The 19,083-nt window shown below is 45.8% G+C and overlaps 2 protein-coding genes across 2 annotated transcripts; one reads left to right on the top strand and one right to left on the bottom strand.

Annotated features, from left to right (window-relative positions):
• The first annotated feature begins 341 nt into the window (after positions 1-341).
• On the top strand, positions 342-5,783 carry NDUFA11 (NADH:ubiquinone oxidoreductase subunit A11). Its single transcript, XM_072127421.1, has 4 exons — positions 342-536; positions 1,902-1,994; positions 3,265-3,387; positions 5,618-5,783. The coding sequence occupies exons 1-4, from the start codon at positions 458-460 to the stop codon at positions 5,731-5,733; spliced, it is 411 nt and encodes a 136-aa protein (XP_071983522.1). The 5' UTR covers positions 342-457; the 3' UTR covers positions 5,734-5,783.
• Positions 5,784-11,078: 5,295 nt separating this feature from the next.
• On the bottom strand, positions 11,079-18,133 carry DR1 (down-regulator of transcription 1). The gene is made up of 4 exons (XM_072126619.1): positions 17,895-18,133; positions 17,544-17,767; positions 15,105-15,268; positions 11,079-14,762 (listed from the first exon to the last, which is right to left on the bottom strand). Exons 1-4 carry the CDS (start codon positions 17,897-17,899, stop codon positions 14,619-14,621), a joined length of 537 nt encoding a protein of 178 aa, XP_071982720.1. The 5' UTR covers positions 17,900-18,133; the 3' UTR covers positions 11,079-14,618.
• Positions 18,134-19,083: the final 950 nt, after the last annotated feature.

The raw sequence follows: 19,083 nt of genomic DNA, 5'->3' as shown, positions 1-19,083 counted from the left end.
CATTATTGCTCACAAATGAGATCTAACAATTGCGCCAAATTTGGCGCAAATTTAGGCGCAAATGAATCGGACATGCGACAATTCCAAAGTGCATTTACTAAGCCAGAACCAGATCCATCATAGATCAGGAGCCAAAAAGAAGAGCAAACCAGGCGCAAAAATAGTCGAACCTGAGACCCACTATGATTAATGTCCCCCCATGTTTTCAGGTGATAAATTTCCATCCATGTATGTTCAGCACCAGACCACTAGGGGGCAGTAAGTCCTTAGCAGTACAAGTGCAGCTGGTTGTTTCCCTTCACTAAGAACCAGGAGAAAAGAGAACAGGAAACTCCTAACCAGCCTCATTCTGACTCCACCCACACATGTGACTGATCACATGGTCCTGACGTCATCAAAGGTCCTTCAGCGGCCCAGCACATAACATCTGAGTGTCCTTGTCGGCCGCAGGAGGAGGATGGGTTACTGGGATATACCTGACGGCACGGACTGTGTGCAGAAGACATGGCTGGCCACCAAGATCTCTGTGGCGCTGGGTATGTGGCCCCGGACAGGGTGCGGGTCATAGGTCACCGGCACATTGTGACCTCTGTGCCCCCGCTATGGCACAACCTCATCTATTAAGGCTGTGTACACACCTGCAGAGCCGCCATGGGCCACACATCACAACAAGCTGCTTCATGTCATCCTTAGAAATGGTAGAAACTATTACAGAAATCCAGAGTCGTGTTATATTCTCAGGGGTCCATCACGCCCTTCATATGACAGATGTTCAGCTATTCCTCCAAACTCACCCATAACGTGCACACTCAGCCATATAATCTTTTATGAGTTGAATGTTACAACCATCCAGCACTGACTTCTCTTTTATGGGATTAAAGGATCGGTTCACCCCCAAATACATTTCATTTCTGATGGGTTTTATTTATCGGACTGAACACTGCAAGCGGTTCTGGGGGGGAGGGCGGATTGGAGCCACTGCTCGGCTCTGAACGCAGCCATGGGGGGGGTTCCACTGCTCGGCTCTGAACGCAGCCATGGGGGGGGGGGTCTACTGCTCGGCTCTGAACGCAGCCATGGGGGGGGTCTACTGCTCTGCTCTGAACGCAGCCATGGGGGGGTCTACTGCTCGGCTCTGAACGCAGCCATGGGGGGGGGTCTACTGCTCGGCTCTGAACGCAGCCGTGTGTGGGGGGGGGTCCACTGCTCAGGTCTGAACGCAGCCATGGGGGGGTCCACTGCTCGGCTCTGAACGCAGCCATGGGGGGTCCACTGCTCGGCTCTGATGTAGATGTGAATGTAGTCTTCCTGTATCAATCGCTACCTCCTCCCTATCTACTGGTGTCTCTATACTGGGATCTTGGCTTTACTTTTCTGCTGATGTTTAGGATCAGAACCATAAAGACAGTTTTTCCCACTCCATGAATTGAAACCTCACAGCTGATCCATTGGAGCTATGTACCAGGACCAGTCCTTGTAACGTGACCATTCTACTATGAGTACCTGTGAAGCGGATGCCTTGTTTATACTAGTGCCATGGCTCCTGGTTACAGATGTTATCACATCCATATCATCAGTAGATCTTTTGGACCCTAACTTGTCCAGTAGTTGACTCTTCTCGTCCTAGATGTATACCCATGCATGTAGGGCTGGGATGAGTACAAGGGGTAGCTGCTATACACTGGTGCCTATGAAAGTGCATTGTTATCTGTACATGAAACAAGTTCAAAAAACGGATGACAGTGGAATAAGACTGCCCATGCAGGAGCTGCTCTATGATGGGGGCCTCAGGCAGTCTGCTCTTTGAAGGCTATGGAAACACATGGTGCCTTGGGGGGGAGTTAAATATTTGAATTTTTCTTGTTACTTTATTTGATCCCCTTTCCTGTTCTCTCTCTTAGGTTTGGTTGGCTCCGCTTATCACATAGTCGCATTTCCGCCTAAGACTGTAATGGAGGGCGCCACACGAGCCGGAGGAGCGACATTAACCATGGGTAATACTGACTAAGACTGCACACAGGCAGGGGTGATGCAAAATTCTCTGTTGTTTGAGGCGAGCTATAGGATACCCCTTCCAACCTCTGCCTCATCCAGTAGGGATATATACATTTTTAATTTTTTTGGCATGCGTGTTCTCCATGCTGCTTCTCACACCAATGCTGACATCAGGTGTGGAGACAGTGTCAGATCCTGCTTTGTAGCCGGTAATTGCATCCCTTGATACTGTCTCTCATCTTTCTTCAGGTGGGTGCTGCCTGAGGCTAGAGGCTCAACTCTTCTCATTGCTGGCGATGCACAAGCCATGAGGAGAGTTGAGTCTGCACATGGGACATAATTGCACATGATTTTATGGACCAAACTGCAAAAAAATTTCTGTTGATAATGCTACCTTTATAGTCACGTGGTGCAGAAAAATTTCTAGAAAGTGAGATAACATTTGTTAGATCCCCTGAATGTTTCCTGCATCAGATATCTCCTCTTTTAATGGGAGAATCCACCAGAAAAATCAGGATGCAGAGTCATGGTGAATCTTTGTGTTACTTGCAGAGTTTCATATTCATTTGCTAACTGTGGACCAGGAATGGGCTCTCCACCTGTGTGCAGCTGCCCTTCTAGTGGTGGTCCAGGCAATGGATGACTATCCTGTCCCTATAGCAGCCGTACTGAAGCCATAGCTCCCATTAAAGCTTAAGCAGGAGCAGCTACTGTAGTTACTGTGTATAAACCCTGCGCTAAAGACCTGACAGGTGTGAGGGCTGGCTGCCAGCTCCCCACCGATCAGTTAATGATGATCTTTTCTGAGGAAAGGCCATCAATGATGATACCTGGCCAAACCCTTTAATGCCAATACACTTGTGCAGTGCACTATGACATATGTGAGCAGTAAGTCTGTCCATACAAGGAATCTACAAGGACTGACCACAGTTCAGAGGATTGGACCCTGTATGTATATACTATATGTAGAGAAAAGGCTCTCTAATCTATGCATAGGGAGAAATAGGATGGGGCCGGGCTCATGAATGTCCGCTGCTCCCACTACAAGATAAGGGATTACATGGAAATTAGAGCAAGTACACAGGGGATTTAGGGACTCGGATGGTACCTTACACCTACAGTCTGATGGTTACCCACAGATTCCTCTTGTCCTGTCATGTCCTTAGCTTACAGCTAAGCTTTGCCTCTGGTAGGATCTTCTAGTTACCATGGGGTTGGTTTTTGAATAAGCTTATTTTAATTGAAATGCATTTTCTGTATCTTTGGCAGCTGCACTTGGCGCAATCTTTGGGATCACGACCTGTATCACAGCTCAGATTCGGGAGAAACCAGATGACTTGGCCAATTACTTTGTTGGGGGTTGTGTCTCTGGGGCCTTTCTTGGAGTCAGAAGTAAGTTTGATACTACTACTTGGCCACAAGGCCTGCCCTTATTTAAAGGGGTTGGCCAGGATTTGGTATTGATGATCTATAGACTTACAATGTATAGGGCCGACATCCAGCCCTCAGTGACCTGTAAACACAGAGACCTAGAGTTGGAAGCTCCATGTTACTGTATCAAGCAGAAGCCATAGCTGTGGCTGGTATTTGCTTCTGTCCCCTACAGGTTAGAGTATTAGAGGGTCCTGGCCAACCTCTTATAAGGGAAAGGTTCAAAGACTATTGCAGTGTTCTGCTGGTAAGGCTTCTGAGGGGTCCTGGCTGCTCCTAACCACCACCTACTTCTTTATGGACGCTGTGCATTACTAAAGTATTCTCATTTTAGCAAATAAATGTTATTGTTTGTATAACGAAAAGTTATACAGTTTTCCAATATTCTTTCTGTATCAATTCCTCATTGTTTTCTAGATCTCTGCTTGCTGTCATTCTATAGAAAGCTTCTGTTTACTTCCAGTGGAAAGAAATCTGACCATGGTCACACAGGTGCCCGGCTTGTTAGTATCATAGAGAGTAATCAGAGGTGTGTGATATTAATGAGCTGTGCACCTGTGTGACCATGGGCAGATTTCTGTCCACTAGAAGCTTTCTATAGAATGACAGCAAGCAGAGATCTAGAAAATTATTAGGAATTGATACAGAAAGTATATTGACAAAATGTATAATTTTTCATCTTGCAAATAACATTAATTTGCTGAAATCAGAATACCCCTTGAATATCTGGTATGATTGTAAATCCTCTAGTACAACATGAACAAGGAGATGGACTCCTCCCCTGTGCCTTGATCTTGTGATAGATGTCTGCCAAATGTCACTTTGACAGAACAGCCTGTCGCTTTCTATATAGCAAAGAGAACAAACAGGATGGCGCATTGGGTTGTATGTTAAGGCTGGTGGAATGTAACCAAAAACCCCTTACAGGGGGTGCTCATCTGCTATCCACTTGGCTTTTGCACTATTGGGTACAGGCGGAATCCTGCTGGTCTAGGTACAGTTCCCAAGTTGGTGGCTGATGTCCTGCAGTTACCACGGCCTAAAAACCTGTACATCACAAGGGAGGCTGGTAATATTAAACGCACCATAAAAACAATTCGTTTACTTTTTATAAAATTATCCTATGGGCTTTTATAAATAAACTTGTTATACATTTTGGACATTGAAGCTGAATTGGATTTTTTTTTTTTTTTTACTACTTACTAGTGTTAGTGCTTCTATAGTGCCCTATATATTTTTGCTGATACAATTTCCTGCACATTTCCCGCCTCCCTTGTGGTGTACAGGTTCTTTGGGCCGCGGGAATTACCACATTGTATCAATATATTCTCTATATTCTTGAATTTTTGTGTGAATAGTTTACCACTTAGCATAAAACATTGAATAAGGGGGAGTCTGGGATCAAGGTTTTTTAGCACTCTCGTTATACTACCCCCTCCCCGGTGCTCTGGTTTATTGCGGCACCTCCTGTCGCCATCGGCCTATGTTTGAAGACAGAGGCTTAGCAGTGATGCAGCCTTGACAGCGGCCATAGCTGAAAACAATGTGACATCCTGCTGATACACAGGCCAGTGGTAACAGAAAGCGCTGAGCTGAACTTACCTGAAGGGAGGTAGGTATAGGTTGTTCTTCTTGTTACCATATAATAAACCCTCATCACAGACAACTCTTTTAAATTGTTTGACATTTAAAGGGGGTTTTTCCCACAAAGAAAAGTTAGGCCCTATCCACGGGACAGTGCAGGGGTCTCAGGTAATTTAGGCAAGTTAAGGAATGAGAGAGAAACAAAAATATTTTAGACGTGATGTACAGAAGGCAGTCACGTGACCAGAGCAGCCAATGATGCAGCGATTACCTGAATAATCTGCAACATGGGATCCCAGGAATAAGACAGACCAGCAATAACCTATACGGCAATGGTAGGGGTTTTCCCCATTATTTATTTATAATTTTTTTTTAAAAAATTTTCTTTTAAAATTCTATGTTCTCGGAAAAAAACTTTTATTAATTATTAAACTTTTCAGACCTGACGCCTATAAGGCTGTTTAATTAAAGTGGTAGCATTACAAAGACTGTACTGTGTGTATAGGTTTCTGTTTATCTATCTACATATTTATATAGAATGAATAAGAAACCTCAGCTTGTTGTACGATTGTTTGCCCCCTCACTGTCTCTGCTCTTGTATTCACAGCTCACAGTTACGCGACTGGGACTGGTGCGTGTGTGGCCCTCGGCGTCATCGCTGCTCTAGCCAAGAGCTCAAACAGAGATGGATGGGATTTTATTAGATCTGACCCCAAACTCTGAAGATCTGTTTGTTCTGTACTGCTAGTGTTATTAATAAATCTTTACATATATGTTCTGTCTGTTTCCTAGAACTAGAGGGACGTCCTCATAAAATATATATTTATCAAAATATAATATTGTCAATTTGTCCATATTTATGGCGATAAAAGAGTTGGTTTGCTTGATCTCATTTTCTCATCCGCTGTCCTGATCTTGCTTTTTCTGGCCACTATAAGCACAACAAATATAATGACCTTGGGCTATCTGCTCACCGACATGGGCAAAATTGGCATTGTCATTTTTTTCATATACAATTTGCATCTTATTAGCTTTCTTTTAGCTTTTCTTCTGTTTTTTTTTTTTTTGTTATTTTCGTCAGGTAAAGATGAGTGGTTCTGACAGAGAGCCCCATACCCAACCTTTTTTTTTTTTTCTCTTCCTCATTGTGACACATTGGCTTCCCACGATCCACCCTCAAATAGGATCCAGTTGCAGAAATGGTAACAAGCAGTATACTGGCAGTCCTTAGAACAGTGATGGCTAACCTACGGCACTGGTGCCGGAGGTGGTACTCAGAGCCCTTTCTGTGGGCACTCAGGCCATCACCAGAGATGACTCCAGGTATCTTCCTGCAGTCCCAGGACTTGCTGTGCACAGAGCTATTTTAAAGTGACAGCTCTACCTGGGACTGTTTTCTGCTTTATTGGTGTCCTCAGGTGCTGGTATCAATGAGAACTGTGACAGAGAAGGGAGTATAAATCACTAATTACATTTCTGTGTTGGCACTTTGCGATAAATAAGCAAGTCTTTGTTGTAGTTTGGGCACTCGGCCTCTAAAAGGTTTGCCATCACTGCCTTAGAAGGACCCCTGACTTACACACCAGACCCTTAGTTACAATCAGACCTCTTTGCCCATTGTGAACTCTGGTGAAGCTCTCTGGATGCTGGTATTTACTTCAGTCCAAGGCAGCAATGATCAACTATAATGTGGCTGCAGTGAAGCTTTATTGTCATTCCTTGTTAACTTTTTAATTATTACAGGGACCAATAAGTAAGTTATCTGGTGTTACACTTACCAGTAACTGTACCAGTTCTGACTTGCATACAAATTCAACTTAAAGGAAACCTACCACTTGAAGTGGCAGGTTTCAGATGGAAATACCGAGCACCGGCTCAGGGTGCGCTGGTGCCGGAGCTGATTTTTGTTAGTGTTTTAAACCGCTGTATTGCGGTTTAAAACACTTTTTAAACTTTATAGCCGGCGCAGGGAGGTACGCGCTCGGCACTTACCATGCTCGCGGCTCTCCTTCACTTCCGATGTAGCTACGCGCATGGTAAGCGCCGAGCGCGTACCTGCCTGCGCCGGCTATAAAGTTTAAAAAGTGTTTTAAACCGCAATACAGCGGTTTAAAACACTAACAAAAATCAGCTCCGGCACCAGCTCACCCTGAGCTGGTGCCCGGTATTTCCATCAGAAACCTGCCACTTCAAGTGGTAGGTTTCCTGTAAGAACAAACTTATAAAATATCCTGTATGCAACTGCCTGTAACAGGTTGAACCCCTGTAAAACTGATATTTTTATTAATCTTTTTTTATTGTACACAAAAAAGTCAAAACAATAGAAAATGATGGAACAAAGATGACAGGGGTCACATTACTCCTAAGTTGTGCATTCTGCAGCTCTATTCAATGTCTATAGGAGAGAACATTGCTCAGCTGCCCTCGCTCATCCTCAGATAGTACCAGATATGATATCACAAAGGCATTACTAAACGCTCCCCCAATATAACAGCAGCTGCTTTCACACAAGGCAACGCAATGCAAACGCCCTGGGCTTGGCCCGATCGCATCTGCTTTTCCAGTGACACTCATGGGATCGGCAACAAGCAGACCCCACGGTGTGGGTTACCCATGGCGTCATGCCAGGCATTTGCTTTGCGTTTAACCACAATGAAAATGCCATGTGTGACCGCACAGAGGTTTTTTGAGAAGAAAAAGAAGCTAAGAGGCCCAGGTTTACAATGTAGAATTACATAGATCCTCAACTCAGGTGAGAGAATCTGTCCAAAGGACCACTATGATTTATGTACTCCACAAGTCTGAGTGGGAAGCACAAGCCATAAGAAGGTGTGTACCTGCCTGCCCAAAAGCCCCAGCTGTAATGATGGCTACATATACTACTCCTTGTCTTATTCTATACAATGTCATGGGAATACACACTCTATACATGACACTGCCGCCATCTACTGGTGATGCCAGTAAGTACATGTCCCATTTCATTTAGATTATTTTAAATAATCTTTCCATAAAATAGGATGAGGGGAAGGTGACCAAACACATATATTACAGTGTTTGAATAGTTTCTGCATTTTTCTAAATCTGTTCCTGGCCACTATAAGAACCTATTCTTTACACATAACAAACAGAGAAGATGTGGCCACTACTTATGGCTATGGAAAGGAGTAAGAATATCTTGGAAAATTAGCATGACTTACTGTCTGAACCAGCGTTTTAGAATAACTTCATAGAGGGATATTAAGCGCATCATATAGTGTATGTCCTAGAGTGGACATTGTGTAGGTGAAGACTGCAGGCATCACTGTCATGTCTGATGCTCCAGCAGGACTACTGCCCCCTACTGTTATCATGTTCTCAATAGCCCCATGGGGAGCAGGGAATACAGCGTCACACTGGATGCTGAGCCTCTCTCTCAAAACACGTGAAACACTGCCTCCATTTGGAGGGCGTTCTGGTTCCATCTATTTTTCACACATTTATTGAGCGGGTTTCATATACGGCTCAGGTTTTGTTTTTTTTTTCAGATAAAATCAGATCAACGAACTTTGCAAAGCATCTGATGTGTCCATAACACGATGAACTGTCAAAGAGTTTTGTTTAAGTGTTTTCTGACAGACTTGTACATAGTGATATGTTGATTACAGCAGGGAAGAAGGGACTCCTTGTATCATATAGAACGGTGATGTATGGAGTCCAGCCTTCTGCACTGGACAACCTATAGGTGTCTGATACTGCCCTCATACTTACACCAGGATACATTGGGGGGATCACTGCAGTTACATCACATTCCTGACTCCCAATTGTCACATGTACCGATTTGTATGACCCTTTTTAGGGTGTGGTCACACATTCAGTTTTTCAGATGCAGTTTTTGAAGTCAAAAGCAGGTGTGGGTCATAATGGGTTGAGACAAATAATTTAAAAAGGTGCTGGTCCTACTACTTTCACTCAACTCCAGGTGTGGGCATCAAAAACTGCAGCTGAAAAACTGAACATGTGACTGCACCCTAAGGGCGTGTTCACACGTTGCATTTTGGCCTACGTTTTCATAGCGTTTGAAACGCATTACAACAGCTGAGGAGAGGTGATTTGCCTAATTACATTACTGTTAACATTTACAAAACGCATCATAAATGCAATGTTAACACATTTGTTAACCAATTAACATTGCGTTACCAAACGTAAACAATAATGTAATTAGGCAAATCAGCTCTCATTAGCTGTTGTAATGCATTTCAAACACAATGAAAACGTTTGGAAACGCCTGTGATCGGGAACAAGCCGCCGGTGTTTTGCATTAAATTAACGCAAAACACCGGCGGCTCGTTCCCGATCGCAGGAGTTTCCATAGAAACAGGTTTGACCAATTATCTTAATTCAAACTGGTCAAAAACGCATCAACTAAAAATGTCCCAAAAACGGCCTAAGGGTGAAGACACACATGGCGTTTTTGGGCCGTTTTTACTTAGTGCGTTTTCAGATCGTTAAAAATGCATGCGTTAAAAAACGCATCCGTTTTTTAAAAACGCATTTTTAACGCATGCGTTTTTAACGGTCTGAAAACGTACTTAGTAAAAACGGCCCAAAAACGCCATGTGTGTCTTCACCCTAAGAACGCCACGTGTGTCTTCACCCTTAGGCTGACACACGTAGCGCTTTGTCTGCGCTTGCAAACGCAAACAAAGTCGCGCCCACCGGGGCGGGCCTCGGCCCGATCGCATCGGCGTTACTAATGCACCGGTGTTTTGCGTTAATGTAATGCAAAACACTGGCGGCTCGTTCCCGCTCACGAGGCCCCGGTGGGCGCGATTTTGTCTGCGTTTGCAAGCGCAGACAAAGCGCTACATGTGGCACCAGCCTTAGGGTGAAGACACACATGGTGTTTTTAGTTTTTTTGAAAACGCATGCGTTTTTGACCAGTTTGAATTAAGATAATTGGTCAAACCTGTCAAAAACGCGTGCGTTTTTCAAAAACGCATGCGTTTTTAACTATGTGAAAACGCACTAACTAAAAACGGCCTAAAAACGCCACGTGTGTCTTCACCCTTAGGATGTCTGCTGTCTGTCCTGACATCCAATTCCAACTGGACGAGGTCATCCACCGTTGCATTGCCGCAGCAGCCATTGTTCCACTCCAGGGCAGCGCTCAGCCTGTTCTCCGACTGTTGGCCACATTTCTGGTGCTCGAGATAGATTTTGGCTCCAGGGACAGAAAATGGTCTCAGCGCCAGAAATGCACAGCTCCACAATATTAAGGGCGTGGTCACAAGGGACATTTTGGCTGCCTTTGCAAACGCAGTCCAAACCGTACCCACCAGAGCGTGCCCTGACCCGACCGCATCAGCGTTTCTAGGGAAACGCCTGCGATCAGGAATGAGCCGCCGGTGTTTTTTATTACTTTAATGCAAAACACCGGCGGCTCGGTCCCGATCACAGGCGTTTCTATAGAAATGCTGATACGATCGGGCCGTGGCCCGCCCTGGCGGGTGCGGTTTGGTCTGCGTTTGCGAACACAAACGCAGCCAAAACGTCCCGTGTGACAGCGCCCTAAATGTGTATCTCCTTTCCAACAGCAAGTCGGTAACAAAGCAAGCGCAGACACCGACACATTCTGTAAATGTCGCCCATTGTGTCTCTAAATGAGCAAAGATCTAATTTCATCTACATGGATGACAATGCACCAGCTCATTGACATTGCATCATTAGGCAACAGCTGCTGGTGACTGGGGAACTCAAATGCTTTGGCCTGCACTTTCTCCAGACCCCAATCCCTGGATGGGCTGGATTCCTCTATACCCCAGAACCTCAGTGACCTGCGGGCCACACTCCAGGTAGAGTGGGACAATTAGTCGCCTTGTGAACAGGATGAGACGCTGTTGTACTGCACTTCTGCCTTTATTACATGATTTGCTCAGTCCTGGATACAAGGCCAACATCTAGGCCTGCATTTCATGAACTGACCAAAGCCTCAGAGACGAGCCATGAATCCATATAAAACATCAGAATCTCAATTTCCCTTTTTAAAAGATGAAACACACAATACGGTTATAAAACACAAAAAAAAAACATTTTATTGCTTGAAGAATACAGCAAAAAGAGGGGAGGAAAAAAAAAATATATAAAGCACAGGAACTTTTAAAGAAAATGTCACAAAGCTCCAACCATCACATAACACAAACACATAATGCAGTGACACGACCCCAGCACCGCACGGCCTGTGCATCGCTCTGTACAGGGACATAGAAAACATGGGGGAGAGCAATATAGTACAAGTTACAAAAGTCATCACTGCACCATGAAAATATTCTGGCTATGCTAGAGGTTACCTTCGGTTATTAAAACCACGGGTGAGAATAGAGGGCAGGGGGTTGGAACAAAAACTTTGCTGAATTGTCTGAAGCAGCAGTACAAAATATCCAATTCATGCAATAAAACCCGCTACGGCCTCAACTCAATGTGTTTGTCTGCTAAGGGCGATGCCACACATGGCGTTTTGAACCCGGTTTTGCACTTTTTGGAAAACGCATCCATTTTTTGGACAGGCTGCTTAAAAACAGACCAAAAACGGGTTCAAAATGCCACGTGTGGCATCAACCTAAGATAAACCTGTCAATGGCTTCAGGGGCCAAAATCCCAAAATATAACATCACTCAGCAATATTTGGCCGAGATTGAGTCTTGTTTGTATATCCTCACTCTATGCTCCCCCATTCCACAAATCTCTTTATATCCTTAGAACAGATGACCAAGACTCAATGTCCTTAGAATAGGTCATCAATAGCCGAATTATCCCAGCACCATGGCTCATGTATTATGTAGCGGCCATGCATCCTATTCAACCTCACAGTACTACGTGTAATACCAATCAAAGCCACTACATAATGAATGGCACTGGGCCGGGTAATAAAGAGGTGCTCCCTCGCAGTCGGGTGTGAGGAGATCTGATAGGGATGAGTTATACTAATGTTAGAGAATCAACAAGTAAGTCCTAGGGGGGTTTGGAGGGTAGGTTGAGACTTGTATCTAGGATGGATAAGCTAGCTGGTAAGACATGAAATGTTAAGCAGCACCAGTATACATTATGACACTTAATCCTGGGACTACAGGGGGGAGACATTCAGTTTACACAGGACTGAATGCCACAAAAAAAAAAAAAAAAATTTTTTTTACAGGGGTGAGAAATCAGATATAAAACTTAACTAAAAACAGGTAACATGTGCAATATTTACATAAAAGGCAGAACCATCCACTCACTTCACCAAAAACGTTCTAGGAGCTTCCTGGGATTTCACCTCCGTCTTCCCTAATCTTGTGAGCAGTACGGCTGCCGCTATGGCAGAAGGAGAAGACTGACAGATCCCATCAGGGCTACAATGTGTTAAAGGACTTTATTTTGTCTGAAAAAAAATCAAGGAGAAAAGAAAAAAAAAAAATTCCACTAAGGGAGTAACGAGGCGTCTCCCGCTCAGTGTTTTCGTAGTGGCACATAGTATACACTGCCTTTAGCATATAGTACAACATGGTTCTAGGAACAAAGGAGATCGCACTAATAAGGACCCAGACGTTGACGGGGGAATCGGGCCGCTCAGGTTCTGAAATGTTCCCAGTAGTAACACTGGTTCATGACATCATATAGGAAATATCAAGTGTCAAGTCACAATCATGAAAAAGACTTGTACATCAAGATGGTTGACAAATTGTGTATGACAGACCCTCTCTGCAGACTCCAGAAAAAGATCATAGATCAGGGGCAAAGGGGCCTTGTGCATTAGATGGGAGTCCTTGCATCAAAGCAATATATGATGCAAGGACTCTGCTCCATTGCACTGTGCCCGGTATGTGGGATCTGACCAGCACATAATCCAATTTCCACAAACTGATCCTTACCCCAAGTATAGAGGCATCTAAGGATGAAGCAGACTAGTACATGATAATGTTGCAGAATTATCTCAAAGGGGCTGTCTCACGTTTCCAGGTTCTCTGCTATAACCAGCATTTGGATCAATCACGTGAAAAGGTGTCGTTGGTTATCTCCAGTAGTCCCATAGACAATAAATGCAGCAAGCCACTGCTCTGTTCATTAGAGGCAATGGGTCCCCCAGTCTCATGGTCAGGTTATTACTATCTGTTTAAGTTCCATTCGTTCCTTTCTTCTAAATTCCATGCTATTCCTTATCCAACACATTCACTACCTACATAAGACCAGTGGCATATGACCATGACCAGATAATCAAAACCGTGGATGGGAGTCCTTGCATCATAGTCATATATTAAGTCAGCCAGCAAGCAGGGACTCCTTGTATCATATATCACCATCTAGTATCAGTCTCGTTTTTCACAGACTGAGCAGGATTGAGCACCACGGGCCTTACAGTGTAGGACTGGGGTCACATTTACTATCCACAGGTGTTTTCCATTGGATCTCACATTTCAATACACACAGTCAGTCTTTAAAGTGTACACTATATTGGAGCCACACACTTTTAAGGAACAAAAAAAAAAAAAAAAATGTATTAAAACCTAGGCTCTTTTAACCCGTTTTTGGTTCTGTAACTTTGGATGACCTAATGAGTGGAAAGCCAAGTGAACATGTAGTTGGATCTTTACACATCATGTGGCTTTCCTCAAAAGACATTGCAGGGTCTTGTGTACACAGTGGAAGACCCTTCCCAATCTCATGTTACTGCTCCTGTCAAAAACCATGGAATTTACTTGGGTCCCACAGCAGGATCCCATGACGCAGACGCAAATACAGCCTGACAAAGTTATTGAAGATATGGGCCCGACAAGCTGTTCACTGTCAATCATCGATCATACAGATTTCACAGCGCGCCAAAACTGATGCATTTAAAAACAGAAAAACCTGGCCGAATGAAAACCCAAATCCTAAAAGATGATGTCCGACAACCCAAATATGAACGCAGAAAAGGTGCAGGAGAGGATACATTCCAGCTTGAGCTCCTTACATAAAACAAAAGACTGTCCATGCAGCCTAATAAAACAAGACAAGCGCTATAGATGGCGGCAGCCCCGATGTACGCTGGTCGCCACGCATCTCACTTCCGAGATTTTATAATACACACCATCTCTTTATCACATGTGCCACCAGGTATGAAATAGCAACAATACACAACATCTTCACCGTATATTCCGTCCAACCAATACACGTCCCCACCCCACCCAAAAAATTAAAAAATTCCTAAGATTTTTACTGTAAGCTTAGTTAAAAGGGAAATGCAAATAGGTTCGAGCTTCTGTATAAATCTCACTATACTAGAGAGTTGTAATCTGGTTTAACACTGCTTACTGATCAAGTCAATGACTCATTGCTAAATATAAAATTTCATAAAGACCATTAAAAATTCTCTAGTGATATGATACTGAACCTTAACATAGTCAACTGTTGAAAAGGATGTTTTTTCTTTGTACATGTACATAGCATACAGGTGTGGAGACTTACACACATCCCTACAATACCACTTGACCAGTCCACCAAAGACGCGTAAAAAAAAAAAAAATATATAGTTTTTTTTTTTCTTTTACAGGTAAGCATATTTTGTTTCCTTTGTGCAGATGAAAACTGTAGATAGAAAAACCAGCAGGAGATATTCAGATATCGTCATCTTCCTCGTCCTGGGAGGAACCTGCCTGGTTGGTAGCACTAGCGGAGGCTGCTGCCAGCTGCGCCTGCTGAGCGGCTTGCTGCATTTGTAGCCATTCCTGCTGCGCTAGTTCTGCTTGTTGCTGTCTTGCCTAAAAAGACAAAAATGCAGAAAATTCCTTGAGAAACACAAATGTAACCAAAACGATAAAGAGTAACATAACCATAGGCTCCTGAATGTCCAGAGTATTCCTGTACCAATTTCACTGCTGTATGTAAGATCAGTACAGTAGTGCTCTGGCCATTTCCATTTACTAGGATAGAGCCAGTTCTTATCCCAAGCCCATGGCCCATCAAGGAAATGCAGATGACCAAAGACATGGACCATGGGAAGTCAGCCCAGGACCACTCCAGATACTCATAAATTCATTGGTCACAGTGACAAGAGAACTGACAAATGGCGACACCAAGCGACTAGTAAAACAAATTCTTACTTTTGCAAACAACTCCTGCTGCTGCCTAAGAAGCTCTTCTTCTGGAATGCCGAGATTTTCTAGGCGAGAATTTGCCTGCCTTCTTTTTAACGCTACCGTTTTGCACTCTTGCAGCACTTCTTTTACCTCGCTGATGTAGGAACCAAAGCCCAAGCTTTCAAGAGCTGGAGGAGAAATACATCATGTTACTTGTCATTCATCACCGTCGTCAAACATCAAGTTTCCAAGGTTAAAAAAAAAAATCATTTTAGAAAAGTGTAGTTCCTTTTTAAAAAAGACTTGTAGTGCCTTGTGAGTTTTAAAGGTAGATAAATAGTGACTGGATAATGACCCCCCCCACCATTAAAAAAATAAATTAGATTACCTCCACAAGTGACATAACTGCCACTATTTTGCACAGAGAAGGAATGAGATGTGCTTAGATCTGTTCCACATATTGGCTGGCAGCATTTCCACAGAGCCTAATGTGTATGACAATATGTACAAATATCTTCCATGTATTGAATGGGGAATAAACTTGTCCTCCCAAGACAAGACAAACAAAAGAGCATCCACAATACCAATTATGGCCAAAAGATGGCGCTGCACAAAACTAAAAGAAGCTATTTAATGTGAACATTTTGTAAATAAAGCTAATCTAAAACATCCTGAAGCACTTCCTACTAGACACCACGAAGATTCAGTCCCATGTATTATTTGGTACAGCATCACTTGCTTTTCTGAGCACATCACACACAGGTTACACAATACATCACTTGTGCTTCCTCCGTTATTCATGGCCATCTGCTACAATCCACTTGTATGTATTCAGAGATGTGCAGCTCCCCACCGCAGCCCCGGAGTATGCGCTAATGTATTCAGGCAGAACAATGGCCGCTGCATCTGCTTCCTGGGGCTATGTGTGATAAGAGAAGGAGCAGCCTCCTGCATTCACTGCCTAATACACTGCAGGGGGCTGCACCCTTCTCCATATACCATAACAAGACATAAAGGGATTGTATTACTGTTCTACTGTTTTATGTAATATATGGATTCACCAGGCAAAATCAAGCATAGCCCTCTCCTGCTATTACAGTATTATCCCGGATGAATCACTACAGGATAAAGTGAAAACATGCAAACAGTCTCCACCGCAAAGAACGAAACCAGACGAGATGTCACCAGCAGCGAGTTCAGCCACTTTCATTTAACCTATATAATGCACAACACACCATACTGTCTCGTAACAGCATATACCCAGATACTGAAGGCTCAAGCAGGTGAAATACAACTACAAGGCTTACAATTCCATAGGTGTAGTACATGTGACCCACAAGCTGACTATTGGCATCTTCCCTGCTGATCAGGACACACACCACAGGGCACCGCAGCAGCCGAGCGCCATGATGGGACTGGAAGCTGCAGGTCTAGACAAGGCGACTTTATCTTTTTCCAACTGAAAGCCGCTTTGTCCATCCTAAGTGTCTGATCAAGAGTGTTTTGTCCCCTAGTTTAAAGTCACCATGTGAACAGATGTCTCTCGTGGTAGTCTAAGAGCTGTAGTCAGCCATACGACAGTCCCAAAACCTGGGAAATGAGCAGTGCGTACCTGCGACAGGTACACACAAAATGCCACCTGGGAAGGGGGCCACCGGCAGGGTGCCGCCCCCCCTTCCCTCCCCTGACAGATGGCACCCGCCAGGGGAGGGAAAGGTGGGGGCGACGGCCTCCCGGCAGATGTCACCCGCCAGGGGTGGGAAAGAGGGCGGCGGCCTACCGGCAGATGGCACCCGCCAGGGGTGGGAAAGAGGGCGGCGGCCTACCGGCAGATGGCACCCGCCAGGGGAGGGAAAGAGGGCGGCGGCCTACCGGCAGATGGCACCCGCCAGGGGAGGGAAAGAGGGCGGCGGCCTACCGGCAGATGGCACCCGCCAGGGGAGGGAAAGAGGGCGGCGGCCTACCGGCAGATGGCACCCGCCAGGGGAGGGAAAGAGGGCGGCGGCCTACCGGCAGATGGCACCCGCCAGGGGAGGGAAGGGGGGGGGGGGCGGCCTACCGGCAGATGGCACCCGCCAGGGGAGGGAAGGGGGGGGGGCGGCCTACCGGCAGATGGCACCCGCCAGGGGAGGGAAGGGGGGGGGGGGCGGCCTACCGGCAGATGGCACCCGCCAGGGGAGGGAAGGGGGGGGCGGCGGCCTACCGGCAGATGGCACCCACCAGGGAAGGGAAGGGGGGGGCGGCGCCCAACCAGCAGATGGCACCCGCCAGGGGAGGGAAGGGGGGGCGCCTTACCAGCAGATGGCACCCGCCAGGGGAAGTGGCACCCTACCAGCAGATGTCATGCTAGGGGCATTTGTCACCCACCGTGGGAGGGAAGGGGGCGGCACACTACAGGCAGAGATCACCCATCAGGAAGGGGGCGGCACACTACAGGCAGGAGTGCAGGGGCAGTGCCCTCACCTTGGATGACATGCTCAGGGGAGATGGTCTTCTTCTCAGACTTGTTGCAGATCTCATTGGCCTCGGAGGAGATGAGGTGGATGAATTCGGTGCAGCAGTTGACCACCAGCTCCCGGGCATCGTTGGCCACCCGGACACTGGGCAGAGTCTCTTTGATCATCTTGTTGATGGCGGCCCGGGGGATGGTCAGGTCGTCATCGTTACCGGAGGAGGAGGCCATGTCTCTGCGGGGGGGAGGGGAGTCAGTAACGGAGGACCGGGGGATGGCTGACGCTTCCCCCGCACACAAAACTCTAAAACCAAGAGAAAGATGAATCCACAATTTACGATAAAACCCCGACTCCTCCTCACATCATCGCGCAGCTCCGCACCGGGGTCACAGCTCCGGGACACACGGGAAGGAGAGCGGCGGCGCTGGATTAAAAAAAAAAAAAAAAAAAAGATACGGGTCACGAGAATAATCCGGTCACAGGAACATCGCGGCGGAGAGAGCACGCACAGCGGAGACACAGAGAGCCGGAAGCGGCGTCTGAGGGGGAGCGCGGCGCACTGCCTTCCACTTCCGGGAGCACGACGACGTCCAAGTTACCATGGCTGTGCCGCGCTGGCGCGTCATGACGTCACACGCTGCCGGTGCGGGAGGCCGAGTAGTGACGCTCTATTAAAGGGACCACGACGGTACAGTCCCTGAGGTCGGGGCGGCTGGCTACCGGTAGCAAGCGATTTACTGGAAACAAACGTGTGATTTGTATACTAGCGCCAGGTGTGAACGCTGGACGATCAATTATGTTTACCTGTAACGCATATGTGATCAGTCTGGGCGCATTCACACGTTGCGCTTTGGTTGCATTTTCATTACGTTTTAAAACTCATTACAACATCTGAGATGAGGTAATTTGCCTAGGATGTGAGGATAGCCCTTTTAAGGGCTAATCCTTATGTCCCCAAAACCTTTTGCTAACTTTTTTTCTGGCAAATATGTAAGCGGCTACTGGGGCATGGAGTATCCAGAGACCCCAATAGCCTTTGTTTCACCTACCAAAAAACTTAAGCCGGAGCCACTGCACATGCGCAGACGGCTGGATTCTCGGATGAGGGCCGCAGATTCGTTTGTCTGAGAATCCTGGCGTCTGCGCATGTCCAGTGGCTCCGGAGCAGTGACCGCACAGCCGCGGGCCTGCTGTTCTGCGAATGCGCAGACTGCAGGTTTCTCGAATGAGGGGGCGCAGCTGCAAGGAGCGGCGCGCTGAAGATTTTTTTGCTAGGAGGAACAAAGAGGCTACTGGAGCGTGGAGTAGCCGCTTAAGAAAATTTACATATTTGCCAAATATAAGTTAGCAAAAGATTGTGGGGACGTGAGGATTAGCCCTTAAAATGTCAATCCTCAGGTTCTATAGATGTACTTACCACCTTATCTACCTTTATAGGTAGATCCGTGGTTGTAGGTTCCCTTTAACCGTTTCAGGACAGTTTTTTTATTTATCCGTTTATAGAGATTTATTTGGGCTTGTTTTCTGCAGGACACATTACATTTTTAGTG

This window comes from Engystomops pustulosus, chromosome 10, assembly GCF_040894005.1.
Source record: "Engystomops pustulosus chromosome 10, aEngPut4.maternal, whole genome shotgun sequence".
Lineage (NCBI taxonomy): Eukaryota > Metazoa > Chordata > Amphibia > Anura > Leptodactylidae > Engystomops > Engystomops pustulosus.
This window is presented reverse-complemented; position numbering and strand designations above follow the sequence as displayed.

Excerpts from the sequence above, each read along its gene's own strand:
- DR1 (XM_072126619.1), bottom strand. Across the intron at positions 15,269-17,543 it reads CCCTGAGCATGTCATCCAAG|CTCTTGAAAGCTTGGGCTTT; the intron begins GTGAGGGCACTG and ends TTTCTCCTCCAG. Across the intron at positions 14,763-15,104 it reads AGCAGGAGTTGTTTGCAAAA|GCAAGACAGCAACAAGCAGA; the intron begins GTAAGAATTTGT and ends TTGTCTTTTTAG.
- NDUFA11 (XM_072127421.1), top strand. The coding sequence starts at position 458 with ATGGGTTACTGGGATATACCTGACGGCACGGACTGTGTGCAGAAGACA. Across the intron at positions 537-1,901 it reads CAAGATCTCTGTGGCGCTGG|GTTTGGTTGGCTCCGCTTAT; the intron begins GTATGTGGCCCC and ends TCTCTCTCTTAG. Across the intron at positions 3,388-5,617 it reads GGCCTTTCTTGGAGTCAGAA|CTCACAGTTACGCGACTGGG; the intron begins GTAAGTTTGATA and ends TTGTATTCACAG.